Source organism: Cicer arietinum, chromosome 3, assembly GCF_000331145.2.
Source record: "Cicer arietinum cultivar CDC Frontier isolate Library 1 chromosome 3, Cicar.CDCFrontier_v2.0, whole genome shotgun sequence".
NCBI classification, from domain to species: domain Eukaryota; kingdom Viridiplantae; phylum Streptophyta; class Magnoliopsida; order Fabales; family Fabaceae; genus Cicer; species Cicer arietinum.
The window spans coordinates 75,244,322-75,268,904 of record NC_021162.2 but is presented as its reverse complement, the minus strand read 5'-3'; the positions used below and the strand labels follow the sequence as shown (position 1 = coordinate 75,268,904).

At 25.3% G+C, this 24,583-nt stretch overlaps 4 protein-coding genes and 1 pseudogene across 4 annotated transcripts in view; all 5 read left to right on the top strand.

Moving 5' to 3' along the window:
* The first annotated feature begins 2,017 nt into the window (after positions 1-2,017).
* On the top strand, positions 2,018-3,622 carry LOC101506080 (putative xyloglucan endotransglucosylase/hydrolase protein 1; annotated as a pseudogene).
* Positions 3,623-6,142: 2,520 nt separating this feature from the next.
* LOC101505759 (putative xyloglucan endotransglucosylase/hydrolase protein 1) lies at positions 6,143-7,935 on the top strand. Its single transcript, XM_004494905.3, has 4 exons — positions 6,143-6,460; positions 6,609-6,709; positions 7,002-7,198; positions 7,478-7,935. The coding sequence occupies exons 1-4, from the start codon at positions 6,277-6,279 to the stop codon at positions 7,833-7,835; spliced, it is 840 nt and encodes a 279-aa protein (XP_004494962.1). The 5' UTR covers positions 6,143-6,276; the 3' UTR covers positions 7,836-7,935.
* A 2,480-nt stretch (positions 7,936-10,415) lies between these two features.
* On the top strand, positions 10,416-12,208 carry LOC101505425 (putative xyloglucan endotransglucosylase/hydrolase protein 1). Its single transcript, XM_004494904.3, has 4 exons — positions 10,416-10,733; positions 10,882-10,982; positions 11,275-11,471; positions 11,751-12,208. Exons 1-4 carry the CDS (start codon positions 10,550-10,552, stop codon positions 12,106-12,108), a joined length of 840 nt encoding a protein of 279 aa, XP_004494961.1. The 5' UTR covers positions 10,416-10,549; the 3' UTR covers positions 12,109-12,208.
* Positions 12,209-14,823: 2,615 nt separating this feature from the next.
* Positions 14,824-16,413, top strand: LOC101505102 (putative xyloglucan endotransglucosylase/hydrolase protein 1). Its single transcript, XM_004494903.3, has 4 exons — positions 14,824-15,074; positions 15,223-15,323; positions 15,619-15,815; positions 16,056-16,413. Exons 1-4 carry the CDS (start codon positions 14,891-14,893, stop codon positions 16,411-16,413), a joined length of 840 nt encoding a protein of 279 aa, XP_004494960.1. The 5' UTR covers positions 14,824-14,890.
* Positions 16,414-21,755: 5,342 nt separating this feature from the next.
* Positions 21,756-24,583, top strand: part of LOC101490795 (double-stranded RNA-binding protein 2-like) — a 4,813-nt gene continuing 1,985 nt past the window's right edge. Inside the window, exons 1-3 of the mRNA XM_073365604.1 lie at positions 21,756-21,906; positions 23,138-23,388; positions 24,450-24,583. Coding sequence (XP_073221705.1) covers positions 23,143-23,388; positions 24,450-24,583 — 380 coding nt within the window. The 5' untranslated portion in view covers positions 21,756-21,906; positions 23,138-23,142. The remainder of the gene's footprint in view (positions 21,907-23,137; positions 23,389-24,449) is intronic.

Genomic DNA, 24,583 nt, shown 5'->3' with positions numbered 1-24,583 from the left:
ATTGTTGAAATTAACTAAATTGATTTCAACTTTTTTTGGTGTTTGATTCAAATTGAATCAAATCAAATAATTGCAATCTTTATTAATTTTGGTATGCTTTCACTTTAATTTAATTTAAAATTGATCACCGATATCTAAACAAAATTAACCATTATATTTTATGTCACACAATATTAATAGTGTTATCTTATAAAAATATGATGTATTTAAGTATTTTTTAAAATATTTATATTGTATTTTTTCTTTGTAGGTTTTATATTTGTGACATACAAAAAGTATATAATTATTTTAATAGTATAAAAATTTTAGTATTTTATAAATGTCAATTCAATTGAGTTAAATCAAGTTAATATGTTATTTGTCTTCTAATTTTTTAGAATTATTTTTAAAGATCGACCAAACTAACTATTTTTTTGATTGATTTTAATTCTCCTAAATAAACAAATTAAACCGATATATTATACCAATAACTCTATCACTCTTAAATTTGTGTAGTTTCTAAGTCTAATTTTTCCTACCTCTGCTGTTATGTTTGCAATTTTTGTGTGTGCTTAAATTATAAAATTGCAACTTAAAAAATGTTACATTTAACTTATTAATTAAAATTATAAAATCCGACATCCCTAATGGATTTCATAAAACTACACCATTACAACTAACTAGTGTTACCTCAATTACAGGTCATAGATGAGAGAGTCACGTCGTGAAAATTGAGGGTAGTTATCAAAATTCCAAAAGTTGTTAAATAGAGGGACCACAAACTTAAATTTAGAAAATGGAGACTCAATGTTAAATTTGAGAAAAATATAAAAATAAAAAATATATTTAATTAAGTCTTTAATTTATGTAAAACATAATCTAACAAAATATACGCAATCTATTTTGGTAGGAGACAAAAAAAAATAAAAATAAAAGATATGATTGAGAAAAAAAATAATAATATAAGATATGATTAGAACAATAATTTCAAAAAAGATATGATTATGACATGATAATACTTATCATATCATGTTTTTTTTACACGTTTAATTATGAGATGATAGAACCTTAGAATGTATATCATATTTAAACAATAAATTACTCTTATAAAACAATTATATATATATTTTTCTTCAAATTAACATATAATACTATTTAATTTTATAAATTAACAAAAAAGACAAAATAATTTTATATTTCTTTAAAAAAAATCATTTACAGAATTTAATAAATAATTTCAATTCTTTTTAAATCACGAGTAACTCAATAATATTATTTTATATGTTCGATAAACTAAGTAAATGTAAGATATATTATATGTAAATGACAAAATTACACATGTATAAAAATTATATTTATTTTAAAAATTCAAATTGATATTCATATTCATATAATTTTAAATGATAATTTTATTTTCAAATACTCAAATTTCAATAGGTTTTTTATTTATTAGATTGTATAAAATGACCAAACTACCATTATGATGAAATTATATATATTTGTTAAAATTAAATTTTAATTATTAATATTTATTTTTTAAAAATAATATCAAATTCCATTGTTTTTAATTTATATTTATACTTTATTAGATTACTATTTTTTTTTTTTACAAAAGTAACCTAGTAAATTTTTTTATTTTATCATATATGATAATTATTAACTAAGCTCATTTTTAAAATAAAATTTTTTTTAACTGGAAATACAAAATATGATAAGACTCACAATCAATTTATTATGCCATGTTGCTCAAAATTAACTAAAATTGAGACATAATATGATAATCTTTATCTTATATTATTTTTTATCTTAATCATCAAACAAATTCTTATCATACATCTTTATTTTATCCTCGCCAACAATCCATAAAAACATGATAGTTTTTCTTACACTTTCTTATCATATCATATTTTTATCTCTATATATACACTAACCTAGTAATAAGTTGGGTATTCAAAAACACTCTACCTCACACCCAACACGTAAAAAAAACCTCGCAATAAACTTTACACCAACCCATATATTTTTAATAATTTTCTTGATGGATTTTTCTCGTCTATTTTTTCCTTTACTAGTAATTTTTCTTCTCGCTCTATTATACGTCAATGGTGCTTATGAAGACAATGTTCCATTTGAGCAAAACTATGCTATGTTATGGGGACAAGAAAATATTAAAGTTCTCGACCAAAGTAGAGAAGTTCAATTGACATTGGATCAACATTCAGGTAAGACACAAATAGCAACTACATACACACCACATAATCGCGTGACATGATACACATGTCACAGTGTTAAAAAAATATATAATATTTTAAGATAATATCAGATAAAAAAATTAACAAAATAATTCTAACAATTATTTTTGTGTTTCAGGTTCTGGTTTTGAATCTTGGCATAAATATGGTTCTGGATGGTTTAACATGAGGATTAAACTTCCTAAAAAAGATACCACAGCAGTCATCACAACATTCTACGTACTTTTTCTCATATATATTTATAAATTATTATTTTACAGTAATTTTTTTTTTACATTTTAAATCAATTAATAATAATAATTTGTATGACTTTTAAAATAAATTATATGAATAATATATTTATTTTTAGTGATTTTATTATTATGTTTAATTGATAATGTAAACATCTTTATAATACCGGTGCATATGAATTGGATACGTGAATTTATTCCAGCACATATATACACTCAATTTATTTTAATTTTTAAGTATTAGTTTTCTCTTGAAATAATCTTATAATTTATATTTGCAGTTGCAATCTGATGATGGACCTACTAGAGATGAAATTGACTTCGAATTTTTAGGTGGCAATATGGAACACCCTTATATATTGCACACAAACATTTTCACAAATGGTCAAGGTGGTAGGGAGCAAGGGATACATCTTTGGTTTGATCCCACAGCTGATTTTCATGATTACACCCTTCTTTGGAACCAAAAACAATTAGTGTACGTAAAAATATACTAGTATTCACATTATTCTTATATTTTCTATTTCCCATATATAATTTTATTTGTAATTATATACAATTTACTCTTTCTTTATTACATCAAATATATATATTTTTTTTTTAAATACTCGCATAAAATTTTGTAAAATTCATTATTTTTGTATAAAAGAAAGAAAGAAATTGACAAGTGCCTATTAGCTTATTAGGAGTTACAAGTCAATTTATTATGGTGGAGAATCTATGAATAACTTATTGTTATTGAAATGATATCTTGTAGATTTTTTGTGGATAACATCCCTATTAGAGTGTTCAAGAACACTACACAGAAAGGAGGGAAGTTCCCAACACAAGCAATGAAGATATTGGCAACAATATGGAGTGGAACATGGGCCTCTCATGGAGTTCCAGCAACCATTTGAAGCCAACTACAGAGGATTTAGAGTGAATGCATGTCAAGTCCCAAGCAACCAACAATGTGATTCCTCTATGTTTTGGTGGAATGCTCACAAGTTTTGGGATCTAAACTCTCGTCAGAAACGGGCCCTCAACAATGTGCGAACACAATTTTTACTTTATGATTATTGTACTAAAAGTTTTCATAATCCAGAGTGTCAAAATTGACTATAGTAAATAAACTCTACCTTTAGAAGGTATTGAGCTATGAATAATTGGATGGGAAATTATTGAATATTCCCACTATATATATTTATTTCAAATTCATTATCATGTATTTATGAATTGTTTTTTCATAAAAATAATAGACGATTTATTACTAGAATATATTTACTAAATTGTTTGTTTGTATGATACTAAATTATCAATAGTTTAATTGTTATGCAGTGTAAAAAATTTTATACAGTCTGTTAGCACATCATAACTATTTATGGATATGACTTTAAAGATAATTTAATAAAAATTAAATATTTTTTACTTATTTAACGATTGCGATTGATTTATAATATATATAAGTTAAATCCAATTATCAATATTAATCACGTGAGTATTGGTAATTATTTTTATTTTCCGTGATAGATGTTTTTTTTCTTGGTGGTTGTTATTATAAACAAATGATAGAGTATAATTTTGAACAGGCAATGTTGATGAAATTGTAGCAACTATACAGGCTCCACCAGAAAACGGCATATTTTCTTTTCTTTCAAATTGACAATAATATGGTCAAACTTATTTAGGCAGCAGATGGTGGGGTGCAGATATACAAATACAAGGGTAAAACAATCTGTAAGGTTCAACACAAGATAGTCGAGTCTGAGACAGAAGTGTGGGGGTGTAATGAGAAACTCATAGGTGTAGGAAAGGAAAGTCTAACTAGTAATAGTCCAAATTAATATGTAGAAGTAGAAAATAGGGTATAAACAGTCGGTCCAAAATTCAGTTTCCAGTATTTCTCAAAGACCTTAATAAATTAATAATTTATTTTAAAAAGAACTTTTTCTCCAAAATACTCATTTTAACAAAATGTTATTTTTCTTTAACATAAATAAATCTAATTTTAATCAAAACCCTTATACTCAAGATAATAACTATAATTGTTACAATAACATTTTTAAAAATAATCACATAAAAATACATCATCTTTATAGAATAGTCGAAATGATAAAAAAATAAATATAACATCAACAATTTATATTAATTACTAAATCAAATTAAATATGTATAAAATCATCGTACCATAGCAACTATATAAAAATAAAGAAAATCAATATTAAAATTACTAATATCTCAAGATAATTATTTATAAAATAAATAATTAAAATAATATATATTTATAAATAATTAAATATAGCTATGTGTACACTCAACATCAGTCAAACATACAAGAAAATATCACATTAACTACGAACGCACATATACATGTTGAATCGCCTAAAACCTTTTTGTTTTAAATAAGTACACCAAAAAAAATTTATTTATAGAAAAATATATAAAATAATAAAATACAATATTTGTTATTTATATCACTTATTTATTCAAATGTATTCAAGATTAATTAGCATATCATAGACAACACTTGTATAACGAAAATTAGTCACAAAATTTATCAACATACATTCTAAAATAATTCTAACACCAAATTATTATTTAAAATACTATTTCATTAATAAAATAGTTTACTATAAAAATTGGAGTGTTACAATATACGTAATCTATTTTCGTAGGAGATGTATATCAAATATAACATATGATAAGAAATTATGTCTTTATCCTATTCAATCACATTACTCTCTCTAATTAGACTCATTCTATGTTGAGAATATGATAGAGATAAAATATTATATATATAATTATATAAAGATATAAGATATGATTTGGACAAAAAATAATAATATAAGATATGATTAAGAAAAAGATTATTATGACATGATAATACTTCTAATATCATGTTTTTTTTTTTACACGTTTCATTATGACATGATAGAATATTAGAATGTATATCATGCTTAAACAATAAATGACTCTTATAAAATAATTACATATATATTTTTCTTCAAATTAACATATAATACTTTTTTAATTTTATAAATTAACAAAAAAGACAGAATAATTGTATATTTCTTAAAAAAATCATTTACAGAATTAAATAAATAATTTGAATATTTTTAAAATCACGAGTAACTAAATAATTTTAATTTATATGTTCGATAAACTAAGTAAATGTAATATATATTATATGTAAATGACAAAACTACACCTATATAAAAATTATATTTATTTTGAAAGTTTAAATTAATATTCATATTTTTATAATTTTAAATAATAATTTTATTTTCAAATACTCAAATTTAAATTGGTTTTTTATTTATTAGATTGCATAAAATGACCAAACTACCATTATGATGAAATCATATATATTTTTTAAAATTAAATTTTAATTATTAATATTTATTTTTAAAATAATATTCGATTCCAATATTTTTAATTTATATTTATACTCTATTAAATTACTATTTTTTTATATTTTGTAAAAGTAACCGAGTAAATTAATATTTTTTATCATATAGATCATTTTTAAGATAAACAATCAATTTATTATGCCATGTTGCTCAAAATTAGCTAAAATTGAGACATAATATGATAATCTTTATCTTATATTGTTTTTTATCTTAATCATAAAACAAACCCTTATCATACATCTTTATTTTATCCTCACCAAAGTTTTTCTTACACTTTCTTGTCATATCATATTTCTATCTCTATATATACACTAACCTAGTAACAAGTCTAGTATTCAAAAACACTCTACCTCACACCCAACACTTAAAAAAAACCTCGCAATAAACTTTATACCAACCCATATATTTTTAATAATTTTCTTGATGGATTTTTCTCGTCTATTTTTTCCTTTACTAGTATTTTTTCTTCTCGCTCTATTATACGTCAATGGTGCTTATGAAGACAATGTTCCATTTGAGCAAAACTATGCTATGTTATGGGGACAAGAAAATATTAAAGTTCTCGACCAAAGTAGAGAAGTTCAATTGACATTGGATCAACATTCAGGTAAGACACAAATAGCAACTACATACACACCACATAATCGCGTGACATGATACACATGTCACAGTGTTAAAAAAATATATAATATTTTAAGATAATATCAGATAAAAAAATTAACAAAATAATTCTAACAATTATTTTTGTGTTTCAGGTTCTGGTTTTGAATCTTGGCATCAATATGGTTCTGGATGGTTTAACATGAGGGTTAAACTTCCTAAAAAGGATACCACAGCAGTCATCACAACATTCTACGTACTTTTTCTCATATATATTTATAAATTATTATTTTACAGTAATTTTTTTTTTACATTTTAAATCAATTAATAATAATAATTTGTATGACTTTTAAAATAAATTATATGAATAATATATTTATTTTTAGTGATTTTATTATTATGTTTAATTGATAATGTAAACATCTTTATAATACCGGTGCATATGAATTGGATACGTGAATTTATTCCAGCACATATATACACTCAATTTATTTTAATTTTTAAGTATTAGTTTTCTCTTGAAATAATCTTATAATTTATATTTGCAGTTGCAATCTGATGATGGACCTACTAGAGATGAAATTGACTTCGAATTTTTAGGTGGCAATATGGAACACCCTTATATATTGCACACAAACATTTTCACAAATGGTCAAGGTGGTAGGGAGCAAGGGATACATCTTTGGTTTGATCCCACAGCTGATTTTCATGATTACACCCTTCTTTGGAACCAAAAACAATTAGTGTACGTAAAAATATACTAGTATTCACATTATTCTTATATTTTCTATTTCCCATATATAATTTTATTTGTAATTATATACAATTTACTCTTTCTTTATTACATCAAATATATATATTTTTTTTTTAAATACTCGCATAAAATTTTGTAAAATTCATTATTTTTGTATAAAAGAAAGAAAGAAATTGACAAGTGCCTATTAGCTTATTAGGAGTTACAAGTCAATTTATTATGGTGGAGAATCTATGAATAACTTATTGTTATTGAAATGATATCTTGTAGATTTTTTGTGGATAACATCCCTATTAGAGTGTTCAAGAACACTACACAGAAAGGAGGGAAGTTCCCAACACAAGCAATGAAGATATTGGCAACAATATGGAGTGGGACATGGGCCTCTCATGGAGTTCCAGCAAATTGGAATGATGCACCATTTGAAGCCAACTACATAGGATTTAGAGTGAATGCATGTCAAGTCCCAAGCAACCAACAATGTGATTCCTCTATGTTTTGGTGGAATGCTCACAAGTTTTGGGATCTAAACTCTCGTCAGAAACGGGCCCTCAACAATGTGCGAACACAATTTTTACTTTATGATTATTGTACTAAAAGTTTTCATAATCCAGAGTGTCAAAATTGACTATAGTAAATAAACTCTACCTTTAGAAGGTATTGAGCTATGAATAATTGGATGGGAAATTATTGAATATTCCCACTATATATATTTATTTCAAATTCATTATCATGTATTTATGAATTGTTTTTTCATAAAAATAATAGACGATTTATTACTAGAATATATTTACTAAATTGTTTGTTTGTATGATACTAAATTATCAATAGTTTAATTGTTATGCAGTGTAAAAAATTTTATACAGTCTGTTAGCACATCATAACTATTTATGGATATGACTTTAAAGATAATTTAATAAAAATCAAATATTTTTTACTTATTTAACGATTGCGATTGATTTATAATATATATAAGTTAAATCCAATTATCAATATTAATCACGTGAGTATTGGTAATTATTTTTATTTTCCGTGATAGATGTTTTTTTTCTTGGTGGTTGTTATTATAAACAAATGATAGAGTATAATTTTGAACAGGCAATGTTGATGAAATTGTAGCAACTATACAGGCTCCACCAGAAAACGGCATATTTTCTTTTCTTTCAAATTGACAATAATATGGTCAAACTTATTTAGGCAGCAGATGGTGGGGTGCAGATATACAAATACAAGGGTAAAACAATCTGTAAGGTTCAACACAAGATAGTCGAGTCTGAGACAGAAGTGTGGGGGTGTAATGAGAAACTCATAGGTGTAGGAAAGGAAAGTCTAACTAGTAATAGTCCAAATTAATATGTAGAAGTAGAAAATAGGGTATAAACAGTCGGTCCAAAATTCAGTTTCCAGTATTTCTCAAAGACCTTAATAAATTAATAATTTATTTTAAAAAGAACTTTTTCTCCAAAATACTCATTTTAACAAAATGTTATTTTTCTTTAACATAAATAAATCTAATTTTAATCAAAACCCTTATACTCAAGATAATAACTATAATTGTTACAATAACATTTTTAAAAATAATCACATAAAAATACATCATCTTTATAGAATAGTCGAAATGATAAAAAAATAAATATAACATCAACAATTTATATTAATTACTAAATCAAATTAAATATGTATAAAATCATCGTACCATAGCAACTATATAAAAATAAAGAAAATCAATATTAAAATTACTAATATCTCAAGATAATTATTTATAAAATAAATAATTAAAATAATATATATTTATAAATAATTAAATATAGCTATGTGTACACTCAACATCAGTCAAACATACAAGAAAATATCACATTAACTACGAACGCACATATACATGTTGAATCGCCTAAAACCTTTTTGTTTTAAATAAGTACACCAAAAAAAATTTATTTATAGAAAAATATATAAAATAATAAAATACAATATTTGTTATTTATATCACTTATTTATTCAAATGTATTCAAGATTAATTAGCATATCATAGACAACACTTGTATAACGAAAATTAGTCACAAAATTTATCAACATACATTCTAAAATAATTCTAACACCAAATTATTATTTAAAATACTATTTCATTAATAAAATAGTTTACTATAAAAATTGGAGTGTTACAATATACGTAATCTATTTTCGTAGGAGATGTATATCAAATATAACATATGATAAGAAATTATGTCTTTATCCTATTCAATCACATTACTCTCTCTAATTAGACTCATTCTATGTTGAGAATATGATAGAGATAAAATATTATATATATAATTATATAAAGATATAAGATATGATTTGGACAAAAAATAATAATATAAGATATGATTAAGAAAAAGATTATTATGACATGATAATACTTCTAATATCATGTTTTTTTTTTTACACGTTTCATTATGACATGATAGAATATTAGAATGTATATCATGCTTAAACAATAAATGACTCTTATAAAATAATTACATATATATTTTTCTTCAAATTAACATATAATACTTTTTTAATTTTATAAATTAACAAAAAAGACAGAATAATTGTATATTTCTTAAAAAAATCATTTACAGAATTAAATAAATAATTTGAATATTTTTAAAATCACGAGTAACTAAATAATTTTAATTTATATGTTCGATAAACTAAGTAAATGTAATATATATTATATGTAAATGACAAAACTACACCTATATAAAAATTATATTTATTTTGAAAGTTTAAATTAATATTCATATTTTTATAATTTTAAATAATAATTTTATTTTCAAATACTCAAATTTAAATTGGTTTTTTATTTATTAGATTGCATAAAATGACCAAACTACCATTATGATGAAATCATATATATTTTTTAAAATTAAATTTTAATTATTAATATTTATTTTTAAAATAATATTCGATTCCAATATTTTTAATTTATATTTATACTCTATTAAATTACTATTTTTTTATATTTTGTAAAAGTAACCGAGTAAATTAATATTTTTTATCATATAGATCATTTTTAAGATAAACAATCAATTTATTATGCCATGTTGCTCAAAATTAGCTAAAATTGAGACATAATATGATAATCTTTATCTTATATTGTTTTTTATCTTAATCATAAAACAAACCCTTATCATACATCTTTATTTTATCCTCACCAAAGTTTTTCTTACACTTTCTTGTCATATCATATTTCTATCTCTATATATACACTAACCTAGTAACAAGTCTAGTATTCAAAAACACTCTACCTCACACCCAACACTTAAAAAAAACCTCGCAATAAACTTTATACCAACCCATATATTTTTAATAATTTTCTTGATGGATTTTTCTCGTCTATTTTTTCCTTTACTAGTATTTTTTCTTCTCGCTCTATTATACGTCAATGGTGCTTATGAAGACAATGTTCCATTTGAGCAAAACTATGCTATGTTATGGGGACAAGAAAATATTAAAGTTCTCGACCAAAGTAGAGAAGTTCAATTGACATTGGATCAACATTCAGGTAAGACACAAATAGCAACTACATACACACCACATAATCGCGTGACATGATACACATGTCACAGTGTTAAAAAAATATATAATATTTTAAGATAATATCAGATAAAAAAATTAACAAAATAATTCTAACAATTATTTTTGTGTTTCAGGTTCTGGTTTTGAATCTTGGCATCAATATGGTTCTGGATGGTTTAACATGAGGGTTAAACTTCCTAAAAAGGATACCACAGCAGTCATCACAACATTCTACGTACTTTTTCTCATATATATTTATAAATTATTATTTTACAGTAATTTTTTTTTTACATTTTAAATCAATTAATAATAATAATTTGTATGACTTTTAAAATAAATTATATGAATAATATATTTATTTTTAGTGATTTTATTATTATGTTTAATTGATAATGTAAACATCTTTATAATACCGGTGCATATGAATTGGATACGTGAATTTATTCCAGCACATATATACACTCAATTTATTTTAATTTTTAAGTATTAGTTTTCTCTTGAAATAATCTTATAATTTATATTTGCAGTTGCAATCTGATGATGGACCTACTAGAGATGAAATTGACTTCGAATTTTTAGGTGGCAATATGGAACACCCTTATATATTGCACACAAACATTTTCACAAATGGTCAAGGTGGTAGGGAGCAAGGGATACATCTTTGGTTTGATCCCACAGCTGATTTTCATGATTACACCCTTCTTTGGAACCAAAAACAATTAGTGTACGTAAAAATATACTAGTATTCACATTATTCTTATATTTTCTATTTCCCATATATAATTTTATTTGTAATTATATACAATTTACTCTTTCTTTATTACATCAAATATATATATTTTTTTTTTAAATACTCGCATAAAATTTTGTAAAATTCATTATTTTTGTATAAAAGAAAGAAAGAAATTGACAAGTGCCTATTAGCTTATTAGGAGTTACAAGTCAATTTATTATGGTGGAGAATCTATGAATAACTTATTGTTATTGAAATGATATCTTGTAGATTTTTTGTGGATAACATCCCTATTAGAGTGTTCAAGAACACTACACAGAAAGGAGGGAAGTTCCCAACACAAGCAATGAAGATATTGGCAACAATATGGAGTGGGACATGGGCCTCTCATGGAGTTCCAGCAAATTGGAATGATGCACCATTTGAAGCCAACTACATAGGATTTAGAGTGAATGCATGTCAAGTCCCAAGCAACCAACAATGTGATTCCTCTATGTTTTGGTGGAATGCTCACAAGTTTTGGGATCTAAACTCTCGTCAGAAACGGGCCCTCAACAATGTGCGAACACAATTTTTACTTTATGATTATTGTACTAAAAGTTTTCATAATCCAGAGTGTCAAAATTGACTATAGTAAATAAACTCTACCTTTAGAAGGTATTGAGCTATGAATAATTGGATGGGAAATTATTGAATATTCCCACTATATATATTTATTTCAAATTCATTATCATGTATTTATGAATTGTTTTTTCATAAAAATAATAGACGATTTATTACTAGAATATATTTACTAAATTGTTTGTTTGTATGATACTAAATTATCAATAGTTTAATTGTTATGCAGTGTAAAAAATTTTATACAGTCTGTTAGCACATCATAACTATTTATGGATATGACTTTAAAGATAATTTATTAAAAATCAAATATTTTTTACTTATTTAACGATTGCGGTTGATTTATAATATATATAAGTTAAATCCAATTATCAATATTAATCACGTGAGTATTGGTAATTATTTTTATTTTCTGTGATAGATGTTTTTTTTTTTCTTGGTGGTTGTTATTATAAACAAATGATAGAGTATAATTTTGAACAGGCAATGTTGATGAAATTGTAGCAACTATACAGGCTCCACCAGAAAACGACATATTTTCTTTTCTTTCAAATTGACAATAATATGGTCAAACTTATTTAGGCAGCAGATGGTGGGGTGCAGATATACAAATACAAGCGTAACACAATATGCAAGGTTCAACACAAGATAGTCGAGTCTGAGACAGAAGTGTGGGGGTGTAATGAGAAACTCATAGGTGTAGGAAAGGAAAGTCTAACTAGTAATAGTCCAAATTAATATGTAGAAGTAGAAAATAGGGTATAAACAGTCGGTCCAAAATTCAGTTTCTAGTATTTCTCAAAGACCTTAATAAATTAATAATTTATTTTAAAAAGAACTTTTTCTCCAAAATACTCATTTTAACAAAATATTATTTTTCTTTAACATAAATAAATCTAATTTTAATCAAAACCCTTATACTCAAGATAATAACTATAATTGTTACAATAACATTTTTAAAAATAATCACATAAAAATACATATTCTTTATAGAATAGTCGAAATGATAAAAAAAAAAATATAACATCAATAATTTAAATTAATTACTAAATCAAATTAAATATGTATAAAATCATCGTACCATAGCAACTATATAAAAATAAAGAAAATCAATATTAAAATTACTAATATCTCAAGATAATTATTTATAAAATAAATAATTAAAATAATATATATTTATAAATAATTAAATTTAGCTATGTGTACACTCAACATCAGTCAAACATACAAGAAAATATCACATTAACTACGAACGCACATATACATGTTGAATCGCCTAAAACCTTTTTGTTTTAAATAAGTACACTAAAAAAAAATTATTTATAGAAAAATATATAAAATAATAAAATACAATATTTGTTATTTATATCACTTATTTATTCAAATGTATTCAAGATTAATTAGCATATCATAGACAACACTTGTATAACGATAATTAGTCACAAAATTTATCAACATACATTCTAAAATAATTCTAACACCAAATTATTATTTAAAATACTATTTCATTAATAAAATAGTTTACTATAAAAATTGGAGTGTTACAATATACGTAATCTATTTTCGTAGGAGATGTATATCAAATATAACATATGATAAGAAATTATGTCTTTATCCTATTCAATCACATTACTCTCTCTAATTAGACTCATTCTATGTTGAGAATATGATAGAGATAAAATATTATATATAATTATATAAAGATATAAGATATGATTTGGACAAAAAATAATAATATAAGATATGATTAGAACAATAATTAAAAAAAAAAAAGATTATTATGACATGATGATACCATATCATGTTTTTTTTTACACGTTTCATTATGACATGATAGAATATTAGAATGTATATCATGCTTAAACAATAAATGACACTTATAAAATAATTACATATATATTTTTCTTCAAATTAACATATAATACTTTTTTTATTTTATAAATTAACAAAAAAGATAGAATAATTGTATATTTCTTAAAAAAATCATTTACAAAATTAAATAAATAATTTGAATATTTTTAAAATCACGAGTAACTAAATAATTTTAATTTATATGTTCGATAAACTAAGTAAATGTAATATATATTATATGTAAATGACAAAACTGCACCTATATAAAAATTATATTTATTTTAAAAGTTTAAATTAATATTCATATTTTTATAATTTTAAATAATAATTTTATTTTCAAATACTCAAATTTAAATTGGTTTTTTATTTATTAGATTGTATAAAATGACCAAACTACCATTATGATGAAATCATATATATTTTTTAAAATTAAATTTTAATTATTAATATTTATTTTTAAAATAATATTCGTTTCCAATATTTTTAATTTATATTTATACTCTATTAAATTACTATTTTTTTTATATTTTGTAAAAGTAACCGAGTAAATTAATATTTTTTATCATATATGCTAGTTTCTAACTAAGATCATTTTTAAGATAAGAATTTCTTTAACTGGAGATACAAGATATGATAAGACTCACAATCAATTTATTATGCCATGTTGCTCAAAATTAGCTAAAATTGAGACATAATATGATAATCTTTATCTTATATTGTTTTTCATCTTAATCATAAAACAAACCCTTATCATACATCTTTATTTTATCCTCACCAAAGTTTTTCTTACACTTTCTTGTCATATCATATTTCTATCTCTATATATACACTAACCTAGTAACAAGTCTAGTATTCAAAAACACTCTACCTCACACCCAACACTTAAAAAAAACCTCGCAATAAACTTTATACCAACCCATATATTTTTAATAATTTTCTTGATGGATTTTTCTCGTCTATTTTTTCCTTTACTAGTATTTTTTCTTCTCGCTCTATTATACGTCAATGGTGCTTATGAAGACAATGTTCCATTTGAGCAAAACTATGCTATGTTATGGGGACAAGAAAATATTAAAGTTCTCGACCAAAGTAGAGAAGTTCAATTGACATTGGATCAACATTCAGGTAAGACACAAATAGCAACTACATACACACCACATAATCGCGTGACATGATACACATGTCATAGTGTTAAAAAAATATATAATATTTTAAGATAATATCAGATAAAAAAATTAACAAAATAATTCTAACAATTATTTTTGTGTTTCAGGTTCTGGTTTTGAATCTTGGCATAAATATGGTTCTGGATGGTTTAACATGACGATTAAACTTCCTAAAAAGGATACCACATCAGTCATCACAACATTCTACGTACTTTTTCTCATATATATTTATAAATTATTTTTTTACAGTAATTTTTTTTTACATTTTCAATCAATTAATAATAATAATAATTTGTATGACTTTTAAAATAAATTATATGAATAATATATTTATTTTTAGTGATTTTATTATTATGTTTAATTGATAATGTAAACATCTTTATAATACCGGTGCATATGAATTGGATACGTGAGTTTATTCCAGCACATATATACACTCAATTTATTTTAATTTTTTAAGTATTAGTTTTCTCTTGAAATAATCTTATAATTTATATTTGCAGTTACAATCTGATGATGGACCTACTAGAGATGAAATTGACTTCGAATTTTTAGGTGGCAATATGGAACACCCTTATATAATGCACACAAACATTTTCACAAATGATCAAGGTGGTAGGGAGCAAGGGATACATCTTTGGTTTGATCCCACAGCTGATTTTCATGATTACACCCTTCTTTGGAACCAAAAACAATTAGTGTACGTAAAAATATACTAGTATTCACATTATTCTTATATTTTCTATTTCCCATATATAATTTTATTTGTAATTATATACAATTTACTCTTTCTTTATTACATCAAATATATATATTTTGTAACATTCATTATTTTTGTATAAAAGAAAGAAAGAAATTGACAAGTGCTTATTAGCAAGTCAATTTATTATGGTGGAGAATCTATGAATAACTTATTGTTATTGAAATGATATCTTGTAGATTTTTTTGTGGATAACATCCCTATTAGAGTGTTCAAGAACACTACACAGAAAGGAGGGAAGTTCCCAACACAAGCAATGAAGATATTGGCAACAATATGGAGTGGGACATGGGCCTCTCATGGAGTTCCAGCAAATTGGAATGATGCACCATTTGAAGCCAACTACATAGGATTTAGAGTGAATGCATGTCAAGTCCCAAGCAACCAACAATGTGATTCCTCTATGTTTTGGTGGAATGCTCACAAGTTTTGGGATCTAAACTCTCGTCAGAAACAGGCCCTCAACAATGTGCGAACACAATTTTTACTTTATGATTATTGTACTAAAAGTTTTCATAATCCAGAGTGTCAAAATTGACTATAGTAAATAAACTCTACCTTTAGAAGGTATTGAGCTATGAATAATTGGATGGGAAATTATTGAATATTCCCACTATATATATTTATTTCAAATTCATTATCATGTATTTATGAATTGTTTTTTCATAAAAATAATAGACAATTTATTACTAAAATATATTTACTAAATTGTTTGTTTGTATGGTACTAAATTATCAATAGTTTAATTGTTATGCAGTGTTACAGTCTGTTAGCACATCGTAACTATTTATAGATATGACTTTAAAGATAATTTAATAAAAATTAAATATTTTTTACTTATTTAACGATTGCGATTGATTTATAATATATACAAGTTAAATCCAATTATCAATATTAATCACGCAAGTATTGGTAATTGTTTTTTTTTTCCTGTGATAGATGTTTTTTTTTCTTGATAGAGTATTGGTGGTTGTTATTATTAACAAATAATAGAGAATTTTGAACAGGGAATGATGATGAAATTGTAGCAACTATACAGGCTCCAACTATACAGGCTCCACCAGAAACGACATATTTTCTTTTCTTTCAAATTGACAATAATATGGTCAAACTTATTTAGGTAGCAGATGGTAGGGTGCAGATATATAAATACAAGAGGAAAACAATCTAATCTGTAAGCTTCAACACAAGATAGTGGAGTCTGAGACAGAAGTGTGGGGGTGTAATGAAAACTTCATAGGTGTAGGAAAGGAAAGTCCAACTAATAATAGTCCAAATTAATAGGTAGAAGTAGAAAATAGGGTATAAACAGTCGGTCCAAAATTCAGTTTTTAGTATTTTTAAAAGACCTTAATAAATTAATAATTTATTTTAAAAATAACTTTTTCTCCAAAATACTCATTTTAATAAAATATTATTTTTCCTTAACATAAATAAATCTAATTTTAATCAAAACCCTTATACTCAAGGTAATAACTATAATTGTTACAATAACATTTTTAAAAATAATCACATAAAAATACACCATCTTTATAGAATTGTCGAAATGATAAAAAAAAAAAAGTAAATATAACATCAAATTAAATATGTATAAAATCATCGTACCATAGCAACTATATAAAAATAAAGAAAATCAATACTAAAATTACTAATATCTCAAGATAATTATTTATAAAATAAATAATTAAAATAATATATATTTGTAAATAATTAAATATAGCTATGTGAACACTCAACATCAGTCAAACATACAAGAAAATATCACATTAACTACGAACGCACATATACATGTTAAATTGCCTAAAACCTTTTTGTTTTAAATAAGTACACTAAAAAAATTTTATTTATAGAAAAATATATAAAATAATAAAATACAATATTTGTTATTTATATCACTTATTTATTCAAATGTATACAAGATTAATTAGCATATCATAGACAATACTCGTATAACGAAAATTAATCACAAAATTTATCAACATACATTTTAAAATAATTCTAACACCAAATTATTATTTAAAATACTATTTCATTGATAAAATAGTTTATTATAAAAATTAGAGTGTTACAATATACGTAATCTATTTTCGTAGGAGATGTATATCAAATATAACATATGATAAAAAATTATATCTTTATCCTATTCAGTCACGTTACTCTCTCTAATTAGACTCATTTTATGTTGAGAATATGATAGAGATAAAATATTATATAGAATTATATAAAGATATAAGATATGATTTGGACAAAAAAATAATAATATAAGATATGATTTGGACAAAAAATAATAATAGAAGATATGATTAGAACAATAATTAAAAAAAAGATGATTATGACATGATAATACTTATCTTATCATGTTTTTTTTACACGTTTCATTATGACATGATAGAATATTAGAATGTATATCATATTTAAACAATAAATTACTCTTATAAAATAATTACATATATTTTTCTTCACATTAATATATAATACTTTTTTAATTTTATAAATTAACAAAAAAAAGACAGAATAATTGTATATTTCTTAAAAAAAAAGTTATTTACAGAATTAAATAAATAATTTGAATTTTTTTAAAATCATGAGTAACTCAATAATTTTATTTTATATGTTCGATAAACTAAGTAAATGTAATATATATTATATGTAAATGACAAAGCTACATTTGTATAAAAATTATATTTATTTTAAAAATTTAAATTAATATTCATATTTTTATAATTTTAAATGATAATTTTATTTTCAAATACTCAAAAAGGAAAACAACAATAATGAAATAGAAAGAGGAAAATGAATATACTAAAAAGTCAATGTCAATGTCACAAAGACTCAAAAGAGTGACACTACATGCATAAACCCCTTACCCTATGCGTGTGTATAAAATGGCTAACTCGCTTCATAAATCCTATCATCACATCACATCACAAAAAACACAGACACATCATCAATCATAATGCAAATGACGTCTTCATTTGCTTACCACAGGTTCTTAACATTCATTGTTTTATTTTGTGTTAACATTTCTCTTGAAGAGAAACACAATAGAATACTCCAACTCTCCAAAATCCATGCCTTTAATTATCTCATTTCCAACAACACCAATGACATAACTCCACAAACTTTCCAATCACTTATAAAAAACATTTATACTAGCACCTACGTTGTTCAATGTGATGATTGTGAAGAATTTTCCCAATCAAAGATGGAAATTTTCAAATATCGTGCATAAAAAACTTTTAAGGAGGTTTCATGTGAAGAAGATCCACTTTGTGTTCTCAAAATATGCACCGAAACAGGTATGTGTGCTTATGAAGAAAATTACGCAAGAGGGGGTGCAAGTAGTAAAGGCATTGTTTTATCCGAAACTTTCACTTGTACTTATTGAAAGGAGTGGTTTTTGGTTGTGGGCTTCAAAATAAAAATATTGTATTTGGTCGGCCCATGACAAATGACAACGGCGTAGCTGGAAGAGAATTGTACCGTGCACCCCCCATTTTTACCTCTCACCCCCAATCATATGGAAAAGACCATTTTGCCCCTAATTTTATCTATAAAAACCCCAAAAAAAGGATTAACATATCGTCAGGCCCAAGATCTTAATTGGATAAAATTAAGATCTTAAGAAAAGACCGTAACCCTTATTTCAAAAAGTTGAAAGTTTCAAAAATTTGAAACTTATTATAAATGGTTAAATGGATAAAATTGGCTTTTTAGGTGTATTGAAAGAGTTACAGGTACAGTTGTGAGGTGTATAGTAGAATCCTCTGCAAACTTCACAAAGCTACTTCCGTTTTGGGTCTGATGCTAAAATAAATGGACCCTTCAAAACGATACCGCCGGTGACAACACAAGGGAACAAAAAATTAACAAGATACAATGTCGTTTATACGGGGATTAGTTTCTATGGAACTATGCTACCAATAGACTCAAAATTATTTCAAATAAAATCAGATAGATCAAGTGGATTTATTTTTTATTCAGGTAGTGATGCTACATTTTTAGTTGAAGATGCTTATAAAGTATTGAAAAATCATGTGATTAATTACTTTGGACAAAACTATGGTTTGTATCCTAATACGGGTCGAAAAATTCTTTATGATATTTGTTACCTTAATGTTCCTAGTAACTATGTGAAGCCTACAATAATGTACCATTTTGAAGGGGGTGCTAATTTTGAAGTGGGGGTGGGTTGATTCGTTGTATTGGAATATTAATGTACCAGACATGAAAGTGATGTGTTTGGCTGTTAGTATTGTGGGAGATGTTAAAGTGCCTAATATAGTGGGAGCTCGTCACCAAGCTCATCATACTTTCCTCTTTGTTGTTGGAAATAATCAAGTTTCTTTTGTTTCAAAGCCACATGCTTCTGATAGTGTGTAAGAAAATATGGTGTAATTTGTGAGATTATTAAGAATAAGAACTTCAAATTATAAATTAAAAGTGTGATTGGCTTAATTATTTCGTCTTGAGTTTTTTTTTTTTTTTTGATTGTTTATAAGATATTATACTTTATTCATGTTTTATATCTTCATGCAGCTACGTGTAAAAAAAATGTGACAAGCAAATGTCGTATTTGATGGTGGCAAAATATTTGTAAATTTTAAATGAGCTGTTTTTTCATTTTGGTTTTGACACATCTGTTATTTTTATATATAAGAAAATATTAAAAAGACCTATTCAAGGCACAAGTAGTGCCAAGAAAAAGATAAAAAGGTCATACAACAAAGTTTTTTTTGGCAATATAACAACAAAGTTAAATGAAGGAGAATACAAAACACAAATCTCCACAAAGCCCAACCCAACAATAACTCTCCACAGAAAATATAAATAAATGTTTTGATATCTGCCCATAAACTTATCTCCTTTAAACTATTCCATAAACAATTAAATCATTTTGAGTTCCTTTTTGTTCCCCACTGATAAATAGGTAGACTCCTAGTTTTTTGTTATATATTATTTTTGATATTGAATATAAAAGAAATATAAGTCGATAAAAATTGATGTTATTTTGTTGATATATTTTTTATTATATTTAAAATAAAAGAAATATTATTTTAAAGTCATAATAACATGTGTTTTAAGAATTAGTGGTGGATCTTCTTAAGACTTACTAAAATAATAGTAATAAGTTACTAAAATATTTAGTCACTTTTCATCTCTTCTCTGTTTTCCTTGTAGCGCATTTTTCTCTCATATCCTCTCCCTCCTCTACTACGAGTGCACTCGTCTCATTTCAGCAATCGCATCGTCCGTGTTGTCTCTTGGTCTTGATCTTCGTATTATCTCAATCAACTATTTATATTTTTTAGGTTTTTACTCTTTTTCTCTTCTATTGTTTGTTAATTGTAAATTATTTTAGTTTAAAATTGTAAACTACTAGTAGTGTGTGAATTGTATTTGTGACTTACTAATGATTTTAGTGTGTAAATTGTGATTTATAATTGTGAATTGTTTCCTGTTTTTCGAATTAGTGTAATATGAATGCGAGATTGTGAATTTGTGAGATTGTGAATTATATGACTTGTATGAATTTCAATTATAATATTTTAATTAATATTTGTCGCTCTCAAATATTTTGTGCAAGATTTACAGAATAACTTTAAAAAAAAAAATTAAATAAAAACTTTCACATATTACGATTTTAATATTTGAATCATACAACATCTAATATTTTTTTATATATATTTAAATTGTTAATGTCTTAAAAATATTTGTTAAAATTTTCAATTAAAACTTTTAAAATATAAAAGACCAAAACTTAAAATAAATATCAGACAAAAAACACCTAAAAACTCTCTTTTCTGATAAAAAAAAAAATAATATTACAATAAGGAAAGGAGGAAATATGGAATTATGCATAATTGCTACTAAGTATTTTTAAATTATTATTTATTATCCAGTTTCCTTGTAGCTTTCCGTCACTTTCTCGGGAAAATTTTCTCAAACGAGTTACACTATAATTTCACGCCTAACTCTTGTTCACCTTACTCCTTGACACCCAGATCTTTCTGCACTGGGTTTTACACAGGTTTGATTCTTCGCTTTATGCTATCAACTTTCTTTTAGTTTTGACAAAGCAATTTGCAAGCTGTTTTTGTCTGAATTTTTCATAAATGGGATCCAATTGATGTGAATGTTGCTCCAATAGATAGTTTGGTAAATGTAAAACAAAGCTTTGCTACTCTCTTCTTTTTCGTTATTGAGCTGCTTCACTTTTTGTTACTTCCTTTTTGGTGTTTTGTAGTGTCTCTTTGTTTCATTGTGACTTTACATTTGTCATTTATTTAGAGCTTTTTTTTTCTTCCTGATTACAAGGTTGAATTAACCGATTATTCTGCTTGCGTCTATATAAATTATATGTGAACAAGTTTACTGGAATGGCCCTTGGAATAATCTGTTAACCCTTGTTTGGATATTTAAGTGTTTATAGCGTAAGTACTAATCATGTAAGTGCTTTTGTATAAACTATTTCTATAATAAAAGATACAATAAAGTCAAATTGTTTGTAAGGTGTAAATCATTTTCATAAGGTATCTTGGTGAGCATATAGAAATAAGTTGAAAATAACTTGTGGACATGTCATAAGTTTTTTCCTGAGCTCTACCAGACGGTCTCACAAGTGCTTGTCAGTAGATGAGTTCAAATAAGTCAATCCAGACAGACGTTAACTAGTGATATTTGGACAATAAGTTGATCTATTACTGTTGTTAATAGAATTAATCCTTAGTTTGCCTACCTGCAAGTATGCTCTCACACACACAAATCAGATGTGGGGGATGATGTTATATGTTTTATTTCTTGTTCAATAGTGAATAACTACGGAGAATTTGAGATGTTTCGGATGTTGCAAGCCTTCATGTTTTAAGTTGTTGTGATTATATAGATCGTGAAGTTGAAGAAGCTTCCTTGTTTTTCTCCCCCTTCTTTTAAAAACGATGACAACTTAGCATAGGATGTTATGCTAATCGGAGTTTTTGGTTACTCAATAATAGAGAGAAAGAAATGTAGAGGATAGTATTATAGTTAGTAAATCAATCATACTATGTGATAAATTCCTTACCACATATTCTAACAGTTTCGTTATCATATTTATTTATTTATTACTGCATTGGGATAGAATCTGTTGTGGAGTCAATTATATACGCAAATAGTTTAACAGAAGCTTATTCATCCAAAGAAGTGTAAGGCTCACTTGCAGTTTGAAAAAAATAAATCCTTTTAATCTTAGACTGGCAAGTTCATTTGTTTTCACTGTGCAGACATTATGTATAAAAACCGGTTGCAAGAATTGGCTCAAAGAAGCTGTTTTAATTTGCCAGCCTATTCGTGCATTCGTGAAGGGCCTGATCATGCTCCTCGTTTTAAGGTGACTGTTAACTTCAATGGAGAGACCTTTGAAAGCCCTACGTTTTGTTCTACTCTTAGGCAGGCCGAACATGCAGCAGCTGAGGTAGCTCTCAACTCACTGGCAAAGAGAGGTCCCTCTAGAACTTTGGCAGCTAGAGTTCTGGTGAGAAATTTGAATTTTTTTTATCAACCTTTGTTGTCCCTACATTTCCTAGATATCACCTAGGTTTCTCTCTTTCTTCTAAGTCGTAATAACCTGATTGACTTTCCAAGTGCATAGTTGTTTTTATACATTGACATTTGATGTATAATGCTTTTGATTTTGAATATTAGAACAGATTATCATAGGGTCTCACTGTTCTGTGTCAATTGATATGAATTATGAAGTCATGGCTTAAAAATTTTAGCTTGATATTTTAAATTAAATGAAGTAACTGTTAAAAATAGATGGTTCAATGGTAGCTTATATGAGAAATTCTTCCTATAAAAATAACCAACAATAGAGTATTAATTTTTGTTTATACTGGTGTTGCTGTATCAGCTATATGAAGTTAGAGCTATGCTGCGATAAACTTCTTCATGGTTCTATATCTATTATCTATAAGCTCAGTTCCCAGTTTTTATGAATTATAACTGGTCAATGTAACTACTGGAAGCCGAGTTTCCATACTTTGCTTTCTTCCTGTTACAGTTATCCTCGTTTAAATTTCAACTTACATTTCTTGAACCTCTCTTTCTTTGCTGGGAGAAAATGCTAACAAGCCAACATGAAGGCCAAATATACGTTGCCATTTAGGTCTTTACTGGATTTTCCTATCCTGATGTTGATAACAAAATACAGATTTATTCTAATTTATTTTGTTCCCTTTTGTTAAAATCTTTTGTAGTTTCTACTTTTTTCTTCAGGATTTAAAAGAAGTCTGAATCATTAAATTTAATAGTTCTACAACCAAATGGAATATATGAATAGAAGAATTTGAGTTATGAATATAACTTTTCCCCTCATGTTAGGAAACAGGAATCTAAACTTTAAAGAATACTGGATTTTTTTGCTTGTTGAATTCAAGTGTAGTATATTATAGTGCCCTTCATTTCTTTTCTATCTTTTCTCTACTCTCTTTTAGGTGGGAAGAGAAGAACTGGACTGGGATGTATAAAATTCTTGTATTACATTGTTGAATATATATTAAAAGATAACTTTTGTTATTTGGTGTTTGTTTACAGGATGAAACTGGAGTATACAAGAATTTGCTCCAGGAAACTGCCCACAGAGCTGGATTGAATCTTCCTGTTTATACGACTATTCGTGCTGGACCTGGTCATGTCCCTAACTTCAAATGTACCGTTGAGATTGCAGG

Coding starts and splice junctions, on each gene's coding strand:
- LOC101505759 (XM_004494905.3), top strand. CDS start 6,277: ATGGATTTTTCTCGTCTATTTTTTCCTTTACTAGTATTTTTTCTTCTC. Junction 6,461..6,608: donor GACATTGGATCAACATTCAG/GTAAGACACAAA, acceptor TTTGTGTTTCAG/GTTCTGGTTTTGAATCTTGG. Junction 6,710..7,001: donor CAGTCATCACAACATTCTAC/GTACTTTTTCTC, acceptor TTATATTTGCAG/TTGCAATCTGATGATGGACC.
- LOC101505425 (XM_004494904.3), top strand. CDS start 10,550: ATGGATTTTTCTCGTCTATTTTTTCCTTTACTAGTATTTTTTCTTCTC. Junction 10,734..10,881: donor GACATTGGATCAACATTCAG/GTAAGACACAAA, acceptor TTTGTGTTTCAG/GTTCTGGTTTTGAATCTTGG. Junction 10,983..11,274: donor CAGTCATCACAACATTCTAC/GTACTTTTTCTC, acceptor TTATATTTGCAG/TTGCAATCTGATGATGGACC.
- LOC101505102 (XM_004494903.3), top strand. CDS start 14,891: ATGGATTTTTCTCGTCTATTTTTTCCTTTACTAGTATTTTTTCTTCTC. Junction 15,075..15,222: donor GACATTGGATCAACATTCAG/GTAAGACACAAA, acceptor TTTGTGTTTCAG/GTTCTGGTTTTGAATCTTGG. Junction 15,324..15,618: donor CAGTCATCACAACATTCTAC/GTACTTTTTCTC, acceptor TTATATTTGCAG/TTACAATCTGATGATGGACC.